This window comes from Anser brachyrhynchus (genome assembly GCF_964034855.1).
Source record: "Anser brachyrhynchus genome assembly, chromosome: 4".
NCBI lineage: Eukaryota > Metazoa > Chordata > Aves > Anseriformes > Anatidae > Anser > Anser brachyrhynchus.
The window spans coordinates 76,119,203-76,139,732 of NC_137698.1; the positions used below are offsets into that span (position 1 = coordinate 76,119,203).

The window sequence follows — 20,530 nt, forward strand, 5'->3', positions numbered from 1 at the left end:
GGCGGAGGGGGCGGGGCCGGCTCCATCCGGGTCCCTCCCCGCCGGCGGCAGAGCGGCCTCGGCGGGACGGCGGTGAGTGCGGGGCGGGCCGGGCTGAGGGGGGGGGGGTTGGGAGGGGGGGGGTCTCGGCCCTCACACGGGGCCGGCACCGGGACACGCACCGGGATGCCTCCCCCCGAGCGGCTGCAGCGGGCAGGGATCCCCTGCTGCGCCGCTGTGGGGCAGGGGTCGCCCTACGGCAGCGTTATGGGGGGGCTGAGCCCTCCCCGCTGCTGCTCTGTGGGGCGGGGGCACCCCTTCAGTAGCGCTGTGGGGTGCTGAGCCCTTCCCATTCACTGCCCTGAGGGGCTGGGACCCCCTCCTCCAGCACCCCTATGGGGCACGGGGACCCCCTCCATTATCCTTATGGGGCAGGGGGACCCCCTTCCAGCACCATTATGGGGTGCTGAGCCCTTCCCATTCACTGCCCTGAGGGGCTGGGACCCCTTCTTCCAGAACCTCAATGGGGCAGGGGGACCCGCCGTCCAGTAACCCTATGGGGCAAGGAGCCCCCCTCCGTTATCCTTATGGGGCAGGGGGACCCCCTTCCAGCACCCTTAAGGGGCAGGGGTCCCTCCTCCAGCATCCTTGTGGGGCAGGGGGACCCCCCTCCAGCACCGTTATGGGGCGCTGAGCCCTTCCCATTCACTGTCTTGAGGGGTTGGGACACCCCCTTCCAGCACCCTTATGGGGCAAGGACCCCCCCCCCTCCAGCACCCCTATGGGGCACTGCCCCCTTCCCCTTCACCACCCTGCGGGGCAGGGACCCCTTCTTATGGGACACGGACCCCCCCTTCCAGCACCCTAATGGGGAAGGGACCCCCCTTCCGTCACCCCTATGGGGCGAGGACCCCCCTCCAGCACCCCTGTGGGGCAGGACCCCCTCCCCTCGCACAACCCTATAGATCAGTGGGGCTTCCCCTCTTCCTACGCTCCCCTCCCGGTTCCCTGCAGGGCACTGCCTGTCCCCGCCGCCCCCTGCGCTGTCCCTTTTTGGGGTGACACGCTTGGCACCCCCGAGAAGGTCCCGACGTGGCTGGGGGGGGGGGGACGCGACATCTCCGCCAGCCGGGCCTTGGCTAAAAAAAGCCCAAAAATGAAAAAAAAAAAAAGGGCTCGGGATGGAAGCGGGGCGGCGGGGCGGGCTGTTCCTGCCGTGCGGCCACGTCCCGAGCCCGCAGCTCTTGGCAGGGGCCGCGTGCGGGTCCCACGGGGCTGCAAACTGTGTTTGGGGGGGGGGAAAAATGCACCTCTTGGGGTTTTGTTTTTTTGGTTTTCTTTTTTGTTTTTTTTTTTGTTATTTTCTGGGCTCGTGTTTTCTCAGAACTTCCTCGGCCTGCCTCGTTTTTAGCGCGGCTGGGCGCTGGGCGAGAGCGTCTCCCGGTCCCCCCCCAAAAAAAATCCCCTTGGTCACGGTTGGGGGGGGGCTCTGCGGGACCGGCGGTGTCCCCGGGGATGCCATCGAGGTGTGTGTGTGGGGGGGGGGGTCCCGCCGCCACCCCACGTGCGCCGAACAAAGCGCCGCGCGAGCGCGTGGATCGTTCTGTTGTGCTGCTTTTTTTTTATTTATTATTTATTTTTTCTCCTTCCTTCCCCCCCCCCTTTCCTTTGGCAGGAGGGTTTGGGTTACGTATTGCTCTGGCACGCTGCTCCCCCGCCTTTGATCTCCGGCTTCCTGCCGCGCGCGACGTGTTGGGCCGCACGCGAGCCCCGCTGGGCGCACGGGGACGCACGGGGACGCGGGGCCAGGGCGATGCGGGCACCCCCACCCCCGCTTCTCCCCGCTCGCCTCCCCGGCAAAACCTCTGCTGCCGCTCGTGCCAGGTGGGTGCCCGGCCGGACGAACCCCGATTTGCACCCGGCCGGGCTGTGGGAGCTCGAGCTGAGCTCAAAATATTAATTTTTGGGTTTTTTTTTTTCACGCTTCGAGCTCTGTCCCCGCCGCGGTCGTCCCTCCCGGCGCCCCGCGAGCCAGGTAGCTGATTGATCGACCAAAAACCCGTAAAAAAATTGACTCCGAAAACCCGTCCAGACCCCAGGCAGCGCGGCGTTTCACGCTTGCTCTGCTCTCCTCTCGCCTCCGCTCCCTCGAACGCGTGCGGTCTCACGGCGAGGCCGTGGCCCGAGTTCGTCTCAGCGTTGGTGGCTCCTTTTTTATTTTTATTTTTATTTTCTTTTCTTTACGCTGGGTGTAAACAGAGCTACCCTGAGCGCGTCAAGCAGCGCTGAGCAAACCGGGTTGTTGGCTCTGCTGCTTTATTCCCGCAGGCCGGGCTGCTCCAGCTGCTGCGCCTTGGAGTGCTGGGGCCGTCTGCAGCGAAAAAGTCCGCTCCGCTTTGGCCCCGAGCCCGGGGGGAAAAAAAAAATATTCCGAGCCTTCGCCTCGGATAACTCGGGGAGGAAGAGCGCAGCCCCTGACGGAAGAAACGCTCGGGGGGCAACGCGGAAGGAACCCGAAACGCGCTAAGGGATGCGTTTAAGATTTAAAAAGTAAAAAGGGAACGCGCCAGGAGCGGCGGGCAGAGGTGCCTCGTTGCTGTCACCGCACTGCTGCCCGTCCTCCGTCCCGCTCCCAGCAAGGATCCGCCCTCTGCGCCCTCCCTGAGCCCCTGGAGGTACCCGTGTTTTGTTCCCCGCTCGGTGCCACCGTTCCCGGCCGAAACCAGGCTCCGGGTGCCTTGGGTGCCGCCTGGCAGCGGGGGCTGCGCCGGGCTGGGGGCGAGCCGAAGCTCTCCAACAGCCGGGGATGGAGCAGAGGACACGGGAGGAGCACCCCACGGAGAGGAGCACCCCACGGAGAGGAGCACCCCACGGGCGTTCGGCGACAACCGCGGGCGAGGGAAGGAGCTGGAGAGCTGCGGAGGCGCCACAGGGCCGCGAGGCGCTGACCCGAACGGGCTGCAGGCCAGGCAGCACCGCAGCACCCAGCCCTCCCGTGGCGCGCTGGGGGCTCCCGTGCCGCTGCGTCCCCTCCCCAGCGGGCGTTTTGGGTGTGTTTTTTTTTTTTGCGGGGGGCGTTTCCCCCCGGCGTTCGTGCGCGGCGCCTGCGAGCGGGGCAGCGCTTCTGCTTATTTTTGTTCCCCATGAGCCGTGCCTCGCGCCTGGCGGCTCTGCCCCGTCGGACTTCGCCTCGGGAGCGGCCGCCCCGTGGCGTCGCGGCGGGGCCGGCTCAGCCCTCGCCCTGCTCGGGAGTTTCGGGGCGTGAGAAATCCAAGGCCGGAGATGACCCGCTTGGAAAAGCGCGCCTCCGTCGCTCAAGGAGAGGAAACCGAACCCCCCGTGCGTGGTTAGCGGGCGGCGCCGCCTGCCGCGCTGACAGCCGGGCGGGAATTAATTTGGCTGTTAATTGGAGGCGCGGGGAGCCTGGGCATCGCCTCCGCGGGGATGCGGTGCTACCTGAGCGCTCTCCGGGGCAGGAGCTGCGCGGGTGGGATGCTCGAAGCTGCTTTTTCCTCCCCGAAGCCGTGACGTGATGGTGTGGCCTGCGCCGAGTGCCCACTGCCCCGTCTCATGCGTCTGTAAGCTCGTATTAATTAACCAGCGTCTCAAACGAGACGTTGGCGGCGGGGAATGGCAGCCGTGGCGAGAGCCGGCGAGGCCAGGCCAGCTCGTGAGGTTGGAGGTGCCCCCGCGGGCGCGCTGCTGCCTTTCTCCCCCCGGCGAGGCGAGGGTCTCGCGCCAGGAGGCTGGGCCCAAACCCTGAGCCGACCCGAAAAGCCGTCGGTTTAACCGAGGCGCTTACGGAGGACGGGCGAGCCGCCGCGGTGGCGGCGCCGACGTCCCCATCCACGCCTCGCCGTGCCCCAAACCCCGCGCAGGCACCCAGCGAGTGGCCGCCGCGGGCTTAAATTAGCTGGGAGCAGCTGGGGCGGCGCGGGCAGGGGCTGCGAGGGCTCAGGTTGCTCCTGCGCCGCCGCCGTGGCTAAAACTGGATCGAGGCCTCGGGAGAGGAGCGGGACGGGGGCTGCGCCCCGCAGGAGATGCACCGGGGGAGCGAGGGGCGGCGCGGGGCGTTTCAGCATCACGGACGATTCCTCCCTCGGACGGCTTAGAGGTCGCTGTGGGGGTTTTTTTCGGAGCCTTTTCGGTTTCTTTTGCAGCTGTCGCTTATAAAATACCCGCAGCGAGCTCGCCGCGGCGAGGCCGGAGAGGAGACCGGAGCTGCAAGGGCTCGTTCCTCGGAGGGGCTGCGAACGCGGCAAGGAGAGGAGCACAACTTTTTCTTTTTCCTGGTTTTTGTCCCCGCCGAGGGTTTAACGCCGTGCACAGCCCCGGAGGGAACGGCGCCAGGTTCCCGAGCGGAGGGAGAGAGAAACCGAAAGCGCCGCGCCGACCTTGCCGCCTTATCGCTCCGGCCTCTCGGACCTAGCGGCCGGCTTCCCGGCTGGGGAGGGCTTTTGGGGAGAAAAAGAAAATAAAGAAGCGGGGCCGGGAGGCAGAGCCCGGCTCGTCCGTCGACCCCTTTGCAACCCCGGGGGGGAATCCCAGCCAGGTAAGAGGGCTGGGGAGCCCAGCAGCCCGTCCCGATTGATTTTGGGGAGCCCGGGCTCAGCCCGGCTGCTGCCAAGTGCGAGAAATCCACCCGAGCATCTTCCCTTCCTCCCCGCCCCAGCCCCGAGCAGGCCCTTCCTGCCCGCAGCCTGCACGGAATTAGAGCGCTGGTGGAGCGTAAGGATCGAATTAAAGCTCGCCGAGCTCTTTCGCAAACCGGCAAATATTTCTGCCTGCCTTTAAAAGGCTCATTTTTTCCATTGTTCCGCCCGAAACCCTCGCCGGGGCTCGGCTTCCCCCGGGGCGATTTCCTGGCGGATCGGTTAGTAACGCAGCTGCGTTTTGGGGGCTTATTTATTTATTTATCCCTTTTGTGATTTTCCTCAGCTGAGCGGGGACGCGCGGCGCCGGAGCCGAACAAAAGCGAAGCCCCGCGAGCAGCTCGCTCTGCGCCGGCGCCTGAAATAAAAGAAGGGGGGGTCCCGGTTGAAACTGGGGGTGAAATGGTTCGGTTTTCTTTGGGGTTTTGGGGTTGTTTTGGTGGTTTTCTTTTGGTTGTTTTTTGTTTTTTCTTGGTTTTGGTGGGAGTTAAAAGTGGGAAGTTCGCTTTCTGTGCGCCAAAGGATCGCTCGGATCCTTCTCCCTGCTCGCGAAGCCTCCCCCGCGCTCCGATTTATTTCCCCTCTTGATGCTTCTCTCGGATTTATTTCATTATGGTTCTCTTCCGAGCGAGCAGGTACGGCCTGAGAGCCAACCTTCCCGAAGCAGGCGGCTGGTTTTTGTCACAAAACAAAAAAAAAAAGGCCGAGCCTTGCTTCGTTCCCCAGATCAAATCAGCTCTCCTCCCGGTGACCCGTGCTCGCTGCGGACCCCCTTGCCCCTTCTCCTCGCCGCACCCCGCTTTGGGGTGCATCTGCCTGAAAACTTCTTAGACTCCCTCCCTCGCCAGTAACTCTAATCCCTTTCAATGAGATCAACGGATTAACGTCTTATAAAATTGGAGGATTAGCTTGAGCCATTTATTTTTTTTCCCCCCCCCTTCCTCTCTGCGCAGCCTCACGTCACCGCCACGCCGGAGTTTTAAAAGGGACCCGCTCAGAGATGGGGTGTAAGGAGCTGAACCAGGAGCTGGCCTGAAAGGTTTCCTTGCAGGAGATCCGCAAAATCGCGCGTTGAGGTGCCTCCCCGAGCAGCTCCTGGAGGCAGCACGATCCCTGGAAATTGCATTATTTCCAAAAATACCGTTATTTAATAGGGTTGCTCCTCTGGAGTGATGGCGGGGGGGCTTGGGCTGCGCGGGGTCTTCGTCGGGACGTGGCTTCCAACCCGACTGTCCCCAGCCCACGAGGAGAAACCCGTGCCCACCCCGGGGGGGGGAAGGTTTTGCGACATTCCCGCTCGCGGCGCTGCCGCCCGGCTGGGCCAGGAATGCCTGGCCGCAGCCCAGCGCGCCCTGAGACGCTCGCAAAAAGGCCAGCTCGTAATTGCCACCGCGCTAACGAGGCCGCGGCGCTCCCGTCGAAACGCGCCGGCAGCCGCTGCGCCGCTCGCCCCGTGAATTCGGACGGGCTTTAAAAGCGAAGGCTGAGATGCTGAGGGGCGCCGAGGGGAGGATTCGGGCTCTCCCCTCCCGTTTTAAGGGCCGTGGCGGGCTGCAATTCGGCCCCCAGGCTCTCTCCAAGCGCCTTTGACTCGTAGTAAGAGCTTACGCAAGGGCTCCCGGGCATCGTGCGCCCCCCTGACCTTTGGAGAGACACTCGATGCAGCCTGGCGCACTCGTCGCTAAGCCGGGTCGTTAGCGCCAGCAATATATTTCGCCTTCTAGTAGACGATTCAGCAGCCAGGAATCGGTAGAGATCTGACCGGCGGGCTGCTGTGGGCCTGACGCTCTCGGGGCTGTTTTCGGCTCGGCTGCCCGAGGAGGCCCCGGTAGCCTTGAAGCAGGTTTGGCTTTGGTTTGTTTTCAACGAGTTCGGCGTCAGCGTCGCGGCCTTAGCCTGCGGTTTCGTTTCTTCGGGGTGAAATTTCTGAGAAACTTAAGCCCTTGAGCCCGCAAGCAAGTGGGGAGCCGGGGCGGGCGATGCTCGAGACTGGTGCGTTGCCCGCCCGTCACCTCCCAGGTCCCAACAGCCCTCCCCTGAATTTTGCGGTCCCTTGACTTTCTCCGTCCCGCCAAGGTCAGGCCGTGACACGGGGAGAGCTTCCTGGCTGCAGAAAATGTCATTTTTAAACCGTTTCTGTGCCAAACAGCTTGCCTGGCGTGAGCACCGCCGTGTCGGGAGGGGTCTCCTCTGCCAGCTCAAGTCTTCCCGGCAGCCCGAGGACTTTGTGGAGGAGGGAAGGAAGGAAGGAAGGCGCGCTCCTGAAAGTGTCCGCTCCTCACGTAAGTCAGGAAAATACGGATCATTGACCTCGTTAACACCTCCAGCTCTTTTCAAGCCTCCTTTCTCCTCTTGGACGCGAAGCAGGAGAGGGACAGCAGCGCTCAGCATCCTTGGAGGTGGAGAGAGAAGGACCCACGTGTGTTGTTCCTGCACACGTTTCTCCATCGGGCGCCCAGCTTGGCCCGGCACTCCGGGAGCAGAGAAGTGATTCTCCTGTCCCCTGCTGACCTCGGAGGCTTTTGCCCACCTCGCAGGGCCGTGGGAGTGAGGCAGTTTGTGCCCCCGGCTCTTTTTTTTGCTGGGTTTTAAAGCGCCGCAAAGCCCCCGGTCGCTGTGAGCGGAGCAGAGCGAGTGGGGGAAGAAATATTCCCCCAAACCCAGTGCTTTTGTTAAAAGCAGAGGAAGGGCAGGCCAACCGCGTAGCTCCTTTTTTTTTCTGTAAGCATTAGGAAAAATATCAGATGTCAGCGACATGGCAGTGGGGTGAATTCCCAGCAGGCTGAGGTTTGGCTTTGGGGTTGCCTGGGTTTTCCTGAAGGGTTTTTAATGCTGTCAGCGCCTTAAAACGCAGCCCTCGCAGACACAGAGGGGCTTTCGGGGTGGCTCTTCCGCGGGATTTGTTGCCGATTTCGGTTTTGGTGTCCAGCTTTTCGCTCTCCCTGCATCAAGCTACCTGTTCTTCTTACGCTTCTTGTATATTTGGTAAAACCGAAGAGAAAGGATCCGCGGAGGGCACTCCCAAGGACCAAAATCCGGGGTCCGGGCTCGGAGAGAGCAGAAGGCAGCAGCATAAAGAGGAATTCTTCCCTCCCAGGCTTCACGCTGCTTTTCCACCGCAAGGCTTTGCGGCCATCTGGATCCCCTTGCAGATTATGCCCCCCCCCCAAAAAAAAATCCATAACCTAGCAACCTCGTGCAGTTTAAACGAGAGCGTTCTTCCCTCCCGCATCCCAAATTGCCCTTGGCTCGGCTCGCCGCCTTCCTCGGGCTGCCGCCAGCAGCTGCGCCGCCCGTCCCCGGAGCGGGGTGCCTGCCTCCAGGAGCACTCTGCAGGGATTATTGATCCCCGCGCTGGTTTTTTTTTTTCCCGTTAAAGGAGCTTAGGAAGCGGGGGCAAAGGGATTTCGGGAGGTCGTATCGCCCATCTGCTTGGCGATATAAAAGAGCGGAGAAGGCTGGTTGCTTTTTTTTTTTGCTTTTGTTCAGCCCGCTGAGGGTGACTTGACCAAAGCACGATTTTTTTTCCCCCCAAGAAGCGATATCTTGGGATGTCTTAGCATCCCCCAGCTCTGCTTGGCCGGATTGCAATTCCCTGGGTTATCCAGGCGTTTGGCACCGGGTTTGGCCTGGCAGGGCTTGCAAGGAGCCTGTTAATTGGGGGAAAACTCCGTAAATCGGGACTTTAGCACCTGATGGGATGCAGTAGGGGCCGGTGCTGCAGGGGCAGCGGTGTTGGGTCCCGTGGGGTCCCACGGGGACGCCGCATTTCACAGCCAGGAGGATGGATGGGGTCGGGGCGGGGAGGAGGCAGCGGCGCATCCTTTCCCTTCCCTCCGCGCTGTCAGGAGGAAAAGCGAGCTCAAGAGGGTCGCGACATCACAGCTGGGAGAGAGCCACGTGCCAGGAAAAGGGGGAAAAAAAGTAAAAATAAATAAAAAAACACGGGGCCAAAGGGAAAAAATTCCTCCAGTGTTATATCGTCGCCAAGAAGAAGCCCGGCTAACCTCACTCGGGCAGCTCGCAGCCGCGCTTCGAAGCGAGCAGCGCCCGGCTCCGCTTCAGCCTCCTGAAGATGCTCTGGCAGCCGCGGGCCCTGCGGCTGCTCCGCCAACTTCCTGCGGCTTTCCCGAAACTCGCTGCCTTGCCTGCAGTTCCCAGAAAAACTGCGCTGGGTGGGATGACCCCGTAGCTGCTTTCCAGCCCTCGTTCCTGCTGCTGCGATACACGGGGAGCCCGAGCGGCACGAACTCCAAGCTCCGCTCCCCGGCTGGCTTAGGCTGAATAAGAAGGGCACCGGGGATTTTTTTTTTCTTTTATTTATTTTACTTCTTTTTTTTTCGCCTGGATCTTGCGAAATCGGCCCTGAGCAAGCCTCTTGTTTGCCTTGCTGACGGCACTCGGCTCTAACCTCGCGCTGGGAACTGCGGCTGACCTCATTTCTGCGTCCCTCCGACGGCAGCGAAAACTCTTTTCCTTTTCAAGATGCGCCTCGGGATGGCAGCGACGGGGCTGCTTCTCCGCTAGACTGACCCTCGAGGATCCAGAATACTGCAGCGGTGCTGGCAGCGCTGCCACGTTGTTCCGTTGCTTCTTTTATTTTAAGACTTTTCGGCCTTTTTTGGCTGCTGATTGCTTCGCCGGGAGCCGCGCTTCCAGCTCGCTCTTTCCCCGCTGCGCCGCCGGCGGCCGAGGGGGTTAAATTTCTGTCTTTGGTGTTGTCCAGCCAGGGAGCGAAGCCAGGGAATTTTGGTTCCCGTTCAAAAAGCATCCGACTCCCTCTTGGAGGGGAGGGGAAAGGGCTCAAAGGTCGGAACCGGGCAGCATCCTCCTGGGCAGGCTTTGCTGGAGACCCGCGGCGCGATGGACCGGTGGCCCAGAAGGTGCTGGGCTCGGCTGTGCTGGCACAGGCGCATTTGGAGTGAGACAAATTACGCCAGGAGAGGTTTTAGGGCCTCTGCGTGGGGCTTCGCAACCCCCATCCCGTGCACGCAGCTGCCCCTGGTCCCTGCATGGAGCATCCCGCTGCCACGGGGAGGAATCTTTAACTTCGCCTGGTCCCCGGGGAGAAGTCGGGTCCTTCTGCTCTCCAAACTCCCGCCGTTCCCCGTTCTGCTTTCTGTGGGCTCCGCCGGGTCTGGGGGGCTGGCACCGGCCTTTGTCACCCCCCCCGGCGGTGGCTCTGCTCGCTCCCACGTGCGGTGACCCCTTGGGTGCCCTGGTGGTGACTGCTCCGCGTCGGGGTTCACCAAAATTCGCCCATGTGTTGCTTCCCCCGCCGGGCTGCTTGTCCGAGTAGCTGCGTCTCATTCCTGGTTCCAAAGTGCCCAGAAAACCCTTTTTTTTTTCTTTTGGAAATTATCCCACTAGGTAGACACACGTCGAGTACCCTTGACGTCGGGGATTTGTTGCGGGGAAGCAAACCCCGCTCCGCAGCCGACCCCGGCGTCGGGAATTGCAGCGTTTTCGCGTTCGAAGCCGCTCTCGGTTTAACTTCCAGCCGGGTTAATAACCGGGCTTTTGGTTCAACCCGTCCAAAAACGCGTCGTGGGCTTGCGTAAAAGCCTTTGAAACTCGAGAGGCGGCTCGAAACCCTTCCCGCAGATAAAACAGCTCGGCTTGGAGATCGGCCAAGGCCGCCGTTTGCTCTTGCCGAGATCGCTGCTTCCACCGGGGGAACCCGTGCAGCCGTCAGGTTTTTTAGGGGGGGTGTTTCCAAACCCTATAGGTCCTGGAGGCGAGGCAGGTTTGATTTGCCCGGCCCGTGGGGTGCTGCACCAGCTCCCAGCACCCCTTCATCCAGGGCAGCTCTGTCCCAGCGCCCCCAATTTAGGGGCTCGGGGCCAGTTGCAGTTTGGGACAGGTTTGGGTTGGATTCGGATCCCCAGGAGGAAGTTGTTAGTCTCAAACCCAGCAAGTAAATCCCTCCGGAAAAAAAGTTTCATGTTTGTGGCTTGTGGAAATTCCCAGGGGGAAGGCGATGGGGCACGTTCCTCAATTTCCCCTACAAACGAAGGGGCTTGGGGAAACTTTTCCTTGTGCCCACTGCCCGGGAGCCAGCAGATGTGCCGCCGCCAGCCCCAAAACCAGCCCTCGGCTTGGGCTGAACGTGGCCGCGATGCCCAGCGCTTTTCTGCAGCGGCGTAAAGAAACGACAGCAACGAAGACACGCTCGGGCGGCCCCTCGGAAGGAGCAAAAACCGGAGGACCGTCGGGAAGCAGCACGGGCGAGGTCCCCGCGGTGCTCCCGCTGCCACCCCGTGCCCCGGTTCCTCGCCGTGCAGCGGGACGGTCGCCTCCTGGGGGTCCTCCCTTGGAGGTCCCCCGATGAAAGCTGCGTGGAAGAGGCCGGCCGAGCTCGTTCGGCTCGTTAAGCGCTTGCCGTTCTAATAAGGATTAATTTGGCTGCGCGGCTTCTTTGGGTTTGCCTTTAACCCGCCCGACTTGCAGCCAGCAGGGCGCAGCGAGCAGGGGGAGGCCTGCGGGACCTGCAGCGCTCCCTTTCCTGCCTCCCCTGCTCTTTAACCTCGCGTTAACCGTAGCGTGGGTTTAATTAAAGCTGTTAATTAAATCCCCCCCGGGGACCGAGGGGACGCGGAGGCTGGGTCCTCCCCATCCCCGCAGCCGCGTGCGCACCGGCACCTCCTGCAGGGAGTTTTGGGGTTTCCGATGGGATCCCTGCGTACAGCCCGGTCCTAAGGGCACCGCGATGCCCTTTAATTTCTGTGAGCCGTCGGGGCGTTCAGCGCACATCCTCCGTGCCGCAGCCTGGGAAAATCATCCGACTTTCCTCTCCTTCGCCTTCAGCTAGGCGTCCGGGTTTGCACTGGGGCGGCTTTTGTCTGCTTCCCTCCCCGCTGGCCCGCGGGACTCTCAGCGGGACTCACCGGGGGACTTCCCCGCTTTGGGGTCGCTTTGCTTTTTCCCCGGGTTTATCTTCCTCCGGCAGACTCCTTTCTGCCGCAGCGGGCGGTCGGGCACCTTTTTGTAACCCGGCCTCGAGGGCCTGCTGGGTGCGGGTCACGATTTCAGACCCTCAGCCAGCAGAGGGGTCTCCAACGCGGGGTCTGGGGACCCACGGGCACAGCCAGAAGGGTTTTTCTTCTGCCTCGGAAAGCTCCCGGCCTTCCTCACAGCTCCTTTTTATTTCTTTTGGCTGCGCTCTCGTAAATCTGAAGCGAATTAAAACACAGTGCCTCCCCTACCACGCTCCCCACCCCCCCTCCCCCACCAAAAAAGAAAAAAATTAAACACAAACCAAAAGCTTGGCTCCTTAAAATCATCCCATTTCAGTCTTCTGCAAGTTAACAGTTTCCTGGATCCTGGGCAGGCCAACTCTTTCTGCCTCGAACCGCTGGATTTTTCGCCCTAACGTTTCTCACAGCCGTTGCAGAGGGGCCACACGGGGGTTGGATGATCCTGGCACGGGTTCCCCTGGCACGTGCACCTCCGGGATCGTCCCAAGGACAATGATCCCCTGCCGTAGGGTCGCGGCCGCCTCGGGCACGTCGTTTTGGGGCAAAACACCAGCCAGGAGGATGCGGCGGGCGGAGCACGGAGCTCGGGGCCGCTCGTTTCCCTCGAGGCTCTCAGGCAGCCGCGGCGGTTCGGAGCTGCGGTCTGGTGGGGCAGCTGGATGTGGCCGTCGGGAATTCGTGGCTGGAGGAGATTCGAGGCCCTAAATCCGAGGCCCTCGATCCGAGGCCCTGAGGGACCGGCGCGTCTCTGCCGACGTTCTCGGTGCGACGCAGCATCGGCCGCTCCGGGAGCTGAACCGAAGCCCCCAGAGCTGGCTCAGTTAGGAGAGCATGGCAACTTGAAGGAGCTACGAAGGAAGAGGATCGGTGCTGTGCTGGGTGCTGTTGTTGTTTCTTCTCCGAGATTGGTCCTGGATTGTCTTGGGTGCTCGGCTGACCCGAGGGATGCTTTGCGGGGCCGTTCAGCTCCTCTCCATGCCCCGGTAGCGAGATCCAGCACGTTGGGGTCTTCAGCTGCTCGTGTTTCTTCAGGCCTTGGCGGTTCCCCCTGCTTGCTCCTCAAACCTGCGTTCCCGTGGAGGATTTACCGTCCTCAGAACCCCAAAAACACGCTGCCGACCACGGTGGTCCCCAAGATGGGGACCTCGGCCGCTGACATTCGCGATGGGAGGCCACGGGCGCTGCTCCCGGCTCACAGAACCGCTCCCTCCCCGCATGGGGCGGCCGGCAAACCTGGAGAAATTCGGGGCAGCCGAGGCAGCAGCCAGCGCAAGGAGCCCCTGGATCAAAAAAAAAAAAGCAGAAGGAGGCTCACGGAGCGATGCGGCGCGAGCACGGCCGACGGGAGAGGCCCTGCACCGCCTGAAATCCCTTTGACCCAGCAAATGGTGCAGGGATTAAAACCCGAACCCAACCCCACGCAGCCACGCTAAGCTGCGCATTAACTGTGCCTGAGTCGGGAACAAAGGTTTGGGGGTGGTGTCGCCTTGCTTTTATTTAATTATTTATTCGCAAAGCAAGGAAAAAAAAAAAAAAAGAAAACCACCTCGGCGGAGTTGAGCAAGCCCCTGTGCGTGCAGGCTCCCGGCTCCTGCGGCCTTCCCACTTGGGCTGGGCGCGTTGCTGAACACGTGCTCGGGGCTCTCCGGAGGCTTTAATCAAGCCCAGGCTTTACCGGGAATCGCCTCAAAAACTTGCAGCGGGGCCGGGGGAGAGCCGAAAGCAGCGGCCGGCGGAGGGGAGCTTCGGGCGGCGGGGCTGCTGCCCTTTGGCGAGGGGCGGGAGGTAACGCCGGGCCGGGAGGCGAGCCTCGCGCGCTGCGGAGGGGAAGGAATTCGCCCCAGGAAGGCGCGAGGATGCGAGGTGGGTGCTGGAGGCCGCGGGCGAGGGGCTGGCTCCGCGTTTCGGGCTGTTTTTTGTTGCCCTGGGGCTGCCGAGCTCGCTGCCCGCCCCAAGCAGCTGGGCCCGATCCCCGCGAGCGGGCGGCGCGTGGGATGGGAGAAGTGCTCCTGCACCAAGAAAGCACCCGGTGGGGGTGGCAGGCGTAGGAAAAAAAAGGGTCCGAAGGAGGAAAAGATGCACGGGAGCGTTTGCTGTTGGGTTGGGCTTCTTTGCTGAAGCTTCCCGGGCTTAAACCCGGTTCCTTTAGGTGCCACGGCTCTGCGTCCCTGCGCTGATGGGGCCGTGACAGCAGCAGCCAGCAGCAGGGATAATTTCGGGGATTGTTTTCTTTCGGACACCGAATCCGTCCTTGCCGGGAGCCCAAACCCTTCCCTGCAGCTTTGCGGCTCAGATCCGGGGCTTTTCATCGCTGTTTTCCCTCCGCTGTCCGCGGCCACCTCCCACGCTTTCACCCCGTCCTGCGCCAAACCTGGAGCCGTGCGGCTCCTGCGCCGAAAAAAAAAAAAACCCTGCTCCGGGGGGATTTTGTCATCCCTCCGTAATTTAATTCGCCAAAAGTCGGGGGGGGGGGAGACTGCAGGTAGTTTCCCTGTTTGTTGTGAAACTTGCACGCACGCCGCCTCCCGTGGGCAGTAACTGATGAAAGGAAAACAAGTTTTTTTTTTTTTTTTTATATATTTTTTTTTTTAACTTCCTTCTCGGAGCTGGGGGCGGGGGAACTTTGTGCCCGGCCAGAGCTGCGTTCGCGCGAGGGTGAGCGGCTCGGGAGCCGTGAAGCGGAAAGGAATGATGAGGAGCAACACCAAATCGGTGCTTTTCGGTGATTGTCGTGATGTTTTGGGTGCGGGGAGGTTTTATGTGGCGAGGCCCGGACGGCGGGCTGCTCTTCCACCGGATTCCGTAACGCGTCTGCTTAAAAAGCGCTCGTTTCGGGTTATTGTACAATATCGGCGTCCCGCCTGCTGAACCGTCACGCTAAGCCCGCGGGAGAGCTCGCACGCTGAAATCCTCGCCCCAGGGGTCTGCACGCGAGGTTTTATCGGCCTCTGTCCGCGGGATTTTGTTCCGGTCCCGCGTTTGGGACGTGGACACCGGCATCCAGGGGCGCTGCGCCCTCCTCTTCCTCGCCTCCCCCTTCCCCTCACCTGGCGTGCTGGGGGGTAAAGCTGCACAGGCGGCGCCGGGAAACTCAAACAAGGCTCTTTTATGGCACCTGTAATTCCCGGCGGCTCTGCCATCTGCCGTGGCTGTGTCCTCGCCCTCCCCTCGGCTCCGATGCCAGCGTGGAAAGCTGTGCCTCGGGTCCGGGGGGATCACCCTAAAGGAGCGGGGACTGGTGCCGGTGCTGGAGGGCAGAATTTCTGCCGAGTGAGGAGACCACGGGAGGGGAGAGGAGGCAAAACTTTCTCTTCCAGCATGCCTTCCGGCCGCTTTGGGGCATTTCAGTCTAATTAATTGGGGTTTCGGGTGCAGGGGGATGTTGGGATTGGGGTGGCTTGGATGCAAATCCCCGCCTGGAGTTTAACTGAAAGGACTGCCTGCGTCGGCAGGAGGGGAAATAGCTGGGCGAGGAGCACGCGGAGGGAGAAGGGGAATCCCAGGCACGGTTTAGCCTGCCCTGCTTTGTTTTCGGGGCGTCCCTCCTCTCCTGCGTAGGGCATCCCGTGCCGACGGCCCTCGGATGGAGCCTCACGTCCTCCTTTTCTCTCCCTTTCTTCGCAGCCTACCCATGAGCTCGGATTTCCAGCATTACAGTTTCAGGATGCCGAACATCGGGTTCCAGAACCTGCCTCTCAACATATACATCGTGGTTTTCGGCACGGCCATCTTCGTCTTCATCCTCAGTTTACTCTTCTGCTGCTACCTGATCAGGTAAGAGCTGCCCCGGCTGTTTGCAGGAGGTGTCCCCGCACGACCACCTCACCTCGCCTCTCCGCGAGGAGCTCCCCGCACCTCTGTCTGACAGCTGGATGCGACCCGCGGGCTAGTTTGTTAGGAAAAGAATTAGAAAAAAGAATTAAAACCAGAAAAAGGATTTGCTCAGCGGTTAGCATCGGACGCAACATTCATCCCCCGCAGAGGAAACGGACGCAGAGCTCGCGCGGTGCGGACCCAACACGTCCGGGAGCGAGCAGCTCCGAAGGGAATTGTGTTATCGGCTCTAAACCCCGCAGATATTTATTTATGGGGGCACTTACACGGGCAGGGAACGCGGTTGCTCAGGCGGCCGTCTCAAACAGGACTTGAAAGCGGCGTTTTATGGTTCCTGCCCTCCGCTTAGCGTTTCACCACGGCTCGCTCTTTAATGACTAACTCGGGCGCCGTGTGCTTAGGAAATGTTTAATGCCTGCCCCCTTCGTTACCGGACCCAAATTGCTCGTTCAACAGCGCAGTCCGGGGATTAATGGCGCAGAGCTGATCTGCTAAGCTGGGCGATGGGGACAAGGTTATTCCGCTTTGGGGCTTGCTTTAATTATTTCGTGGGCCAGAGGGGAGAGACTTGGGCCACGAGCTGCGAGGCGAAGCTCCCAGCCTGCTTTTAACTGGGATGCCGACAGGAGGGGAGGCAAAGAAAAGGGCAGATGGTTTTTGGAAGGGTGAGGGATGCGTTTTCCCCAGGTTGAGCTGAATCTATACGGCTTGCTTGCAAAACGAAGAGGCGTTTGGGCTTTCCGAGTATTTTCCTGGGCGCTGGGTCTCGCTGGGTGCGTTCTGCCCCAAAGAAGAAATAACAAGCAGTAACGTCTGGAGGGTCAAGCCAGAAAACCTTTAAATTTAGAAGTTGGAGGCGTGTTGAGTAACTGCTGAAAGAAGCCAGGGAGGGAAGTGGCGAGCTCTCCGTCTCTGGCTGTCTTTAAATGAAGACGGAGTGCCTTTCAGGGAGAGGCGTTTCGGCTGCCGCCCCCAGGAGTAACGCCGTGCTGGTTCCCGACCTCTGATAGACGGGAGCTTGGGTTAGGTCATCTGAAGATCCCTTCGGAGCCCCAGCCTCGACTGAGACTCGATGAATCGAACCACCAGCACCAGCTCCGGGATTTGCAAAGGCAGATCCCCCGCACCCGGAGCAGCCCCAGCTTTGGGGATTTACCCGTGCCCTGGGCCCCTGGAGCACCACCCCCTCCTAGGAATTCGCCGCAGAGCTGCGCTCCCAGACCTCACTTTGGGTTTAAAAGCTTGAGGTTCAGCGTGTAGATGGACGGGGAGGGGGGGGGAGGACCACGCACGGAGCATCCCAGCTCTGGGACAGGATCTCCTCGCTGCTCCCCGCTTTGCCGGTTAATCAGGAGCACCGCTGGCTCCTGGCAAGCAAAAACCCACCGGCCACAGAGCAAGATCCTGAGTTGATGCTGAGTTCCTCCCCCTCCTCAGCCAGCTGCTAAAGCCCTCCTGGATTACCCCGCGCATTCCTGACCCCTCCTGCGCTGAGATGTGTGGCTTTTAACAGCAGGACCGCATCTGGAGGCCGTGGAGGAGCGAGGGGTTCGTTTAACAGTCAGGGCGATGCGGCGCGGGAGCATCCTCTGCAGCCCGCTTCATGCGAGGCAGCCCGAGCGTGGGAGAGCCGATACCTGGTGTATTTACCCCAACCTCAAAGCTGACAGCATGGAAGAAAGGATTGCTCGTGGGGTCTGCCGCCACCGTGCCCCCCCCCGTAGCCCCTCGTCTCGTGAGTCTCAGGTTGCTCACCAGATCCACGGGGCGCGGTTCTCGGGTTGGGAGCTGGGTCTCCGAATTCCTCCGGGGTTGCAGCGCTTGGCATGGGACGGACGAACCCCTGGCTCAGCGGGGAACCTCGCTTGCCAGATCCCGGGCTCACGTTACGGCAACTGCTCCGGATCGGAGCGGGATCCGTCCGGGCTGGGATCCTCTCCCCGCCCGCAGCCAAAGCCACGCACCTAGGGGGACGTGTGGCTTTCTTCTTTCCGCAGAGGCTTCCCCCCCGCGCTGGGAGAGCTTTTTTCCCCCCTCGTAGGTGGTCCCCGGCAGCCAAGCTTTGCTTTCCCCCATCTGCGTTTCATGAGCGCTTTCCCAGCCTCGGGGCTGGGCCGGTTTCACCCCTCTCGCTCCACACCCGCGCCTCTCCTGCTGCCTGCTCCGCGTGCCCGCAGACCCCGGCCCCCCCTGGTTTCCCCCCCCAGCTTTTGGGGCATGTTGAGCACCAGACAGCGATGGCTCCCCTCCAGACTGGGGGCTCCAGAGCTCCCTTACTGGAGCCCTGAACAACATTTGCCGAATCGAGGCGTGCTTTTTAATGCCAGCGATGTTTCGGGGCTGTTTTCAAGCAAAAAAAAAAAGGGATAGGGATGTATTTTTACACGGCTTTTATAACTTGCTGGCGTGGTTTTGTGCTTTTTTCCCCGCTGCAGCCTGTAGGGAGCAGAGCTCGGTGTCAAGCAGCCAGGCTCTGGTAGAGGAAATATTCTGGGGGCAGAGAAGTGAAACTGCAGGCACGGGGGGGTTCCCCCCCCCCAGCAAACCACACTCGAGGCTGGGGAAAGCACTTCTGCGACCGCCCGAGCCCTGCGGGCGCGCTGACGTCCCTGCTGCGAACCCTCCGGCAGCTCTTCGGCCTCGGTGACCTCCCTGCTGAGTTTTCGGAGCACTTCTCTAAGCGCCGTGCAGCGAGGGGGCAGCGCTCGACGTGTGGCTTTCTTCCCGTGGGTTTATTTCGGAAGCACAGCCGGCTCCTTCGCCTGCACGATGGGCTGCTTAAAACGGGCTGCCGCTCCTTCTGCCGGGGAAAGAGGTTTTATTAAGGGAAGCCTGAAAGGGAAACCTGCTGCCACAGCCTGGGCTCGTCGTGGGAAACCCTTTAACGGGGAGATCTTGCCCCGTCCTCGCTCAAGCAGGAGCAGAGCTTCCCCTGGCTCTTCGGCGCTCGCTGCTTGCGGAAAGGTGCTGCGTGCAGCCCGGAGGTGCTGGCAGCAGGGGGGTTGGACAGCGGGCCTGTTTCTGCCGGCTGCTAATGCCCTTGGCAGCTTTCGTCGGCCTTAACGCCGCCGGTGATGCTTGCGCTGAAAATTAGGGAGTTCAGGAAAGGAAAGCTGTGGGAGTTTTGTGTGCTCCTGGACGGAAACGCCGTGGTTCCAGCTCCACAAAAAGCCCCAGCCTGGGCTCGGCGGGCTGCGTTGTTTCACGTGGCCGTTCTCCTCTCTGAAATAAAAAAAACTAAAACCGAAGCGATTAGATGGGGAGGGGAGGGAAATGAGGTGTGTTTGGGCTGTTAGGGTAGTCCTGCTGTTTTGGCCTGCCCTCACTTCTCTCCCTCTCTTCGTTCCAGGCTCAGACACCAAGCACACAAAGAGCTTTACGCCTACAAGCAGGTGAGGTGATGAACAGGCTGCGGCTCCCCTCCTACCGAGAGCCAAACGCGCGTAAAGGCTGCGGGTTTGTTGGGATAATCACTCTTTCGGGTTGCCATCGAGCTTTTCTTTTCAGTGGGAGGCTCTAGGTCTTTGAAGAGAGGTTGCTGACGCTCTGCCAAACCTCTTTTCCTGCTGATTTAGGGTTTTTTGGCCAGCCGGGCCCCCTGAGAGCATCTCCCGCCTGCACACGGTGCTCTGCAGGTCTCAGCATTTCGGGGTCTGCTGCTGTCCGGCCTGGGTGCTGCCCTGCAGGTGCTTGGGTGCTTCCCCCTAGGCGAGCTCAGGGGCAAGAAGAGCAATCAGCAGGAGAAAAAGAATAGAAATGCTATTTATTTAAAGATAAAACACCCTGAAAGCAAGAGTTTAAGCTGGACGGTGAGAAGCGGACAGGCTTCCCCCGGCTGAAACCAAACACAGGTGCCAAGTCCCCGGAGCGTGGTCCCCGGGCGCTGGGGACGTCTCCACGCTCAGCACCTCCACTGGCGCTTCCCAAACCCTCGGCGGTGTCGTGGTGGGAGCATCCAGCGCTCCTCCGGCAGCTGCAACGTGGGCTGGAGCTGGCTGCGGGGTCAGCGCGGCCCCATCCATCCCGGGGAAGGCGTCCAAGTCCCCGCGGCCAAGCCAGCTGCTTTCTGCAGCCACCCACGCGCAGGGGTTAAAATAAACGCTGGTTACCGCCGAAACATCCCATTTTCCCGTTTTCCCCAGGGTTTTGTAGCTTTTTCCACCTCTGACCTAGCACTCAGGCAGGAAACCTAAGGAGGTGGAGCCGGGCTGGATGGATGCTCCGGCACGTGGCTGTTCCTGGAGCGCAGCCCCCTCCGGGCGCTCAGCTCGGAGACCTCCTGGGGTTTGTCCTCGGATCTTTTTTTGTGCGAACACTGCTTTCGCCCCGTCCACCCACAGGGCTGACGCTGGATGCGTGCAGGCTGCAGGTGGGACGCCGGAGGTTTCTGGCTCCCGGGGAGCGCCACGCGTACAGACAGCTGTCACAGCGCGGGCACCTTTGTGGTTCTGTATTTATTTATTATTATTGCTAGCAGCGTGCAGGACTGGCCCGTTTTTTAGCATATTTTTAGAATTTAGGTTTAACTTTAAGCGAGCTCTTTCTGCTCGCGCCGTGCCCTGCAAAACCTCACCCCATCTCTGTGCTGGCGTCTGCTGCCTTGGCGCAGATTTCAGGCTGGTGCCCGAAAGCAGAGGGTTTTCACTGCACTGGGAGGGTAAATGCAACAGCAAGGGGTTGTGCGTGGAAATTCGGGTTTATGGGGACCTGAGTGGCTGTAAACGCGGCAGGAACTGTGTCCCGACCCTGTCTCTGTGTTGCAGGTTATTCTCAAGGAGAAGGTGAAGGAGCTGAACCTCCACGAGGTGAGCGTGCACGGGGTTTTTCTTCCTGGAGCGCTGTCAGCGGCAGGGGAACGCGCTGGGTCTGCAAAATCCCCGCCCCTCGCAGGGTGGGTGACAGAGGCAGGCGAGCGGCGGCACCGGCAGCTCCTCTCCGTCCCTTGCCACCTCCCGGCTGCGAGGACACGCGGTGCCAAAGGCTCGTGTGTGCCCGGGCACGCAGCCACCAGCCTGCAGCCTCGCTGCTCCTCCTCGTGCTCGCTCCCCGATGCTGCTCCTCGTCCTCGGCGGGTCCGGCCGCTCGCTA

General features: G+C 61.3%; 1 protein-coding gene across 7 annotated transcripts in view; it reads left to right on the plus strand.

The window, feature by feature from the left end:
• RNF24 (ring finger protein 24) overlaps positions 1-20,530 on the plus strand; it is a 24,775-nt gene continuing 4,245 nt past the window's right edge. The window contains exons 1-5 of one of the 7 annotated variants that reach the window (XM_080590110.1): positions 1-72; positions 6,781-6,913; positions 15,233-15,382; positions 18,792-18,834; positions 20,206-20,247. In XM_080590110.1, the coding sequence (XP_080446236.1) occupies positions 15,240-15,382; positions 18,792-18,834; positions 20,206-20,247 (228 nt within the window). In that variant the 5' untranslated portion in view covers positions 1-72; positions 6,781-6,913; positions 15,233-15,239. The other 6 variants (XM_080590116.1, XM_080590113.1, XM_080590112.1 and 3 more) reach the window with 6 other exon arrangements.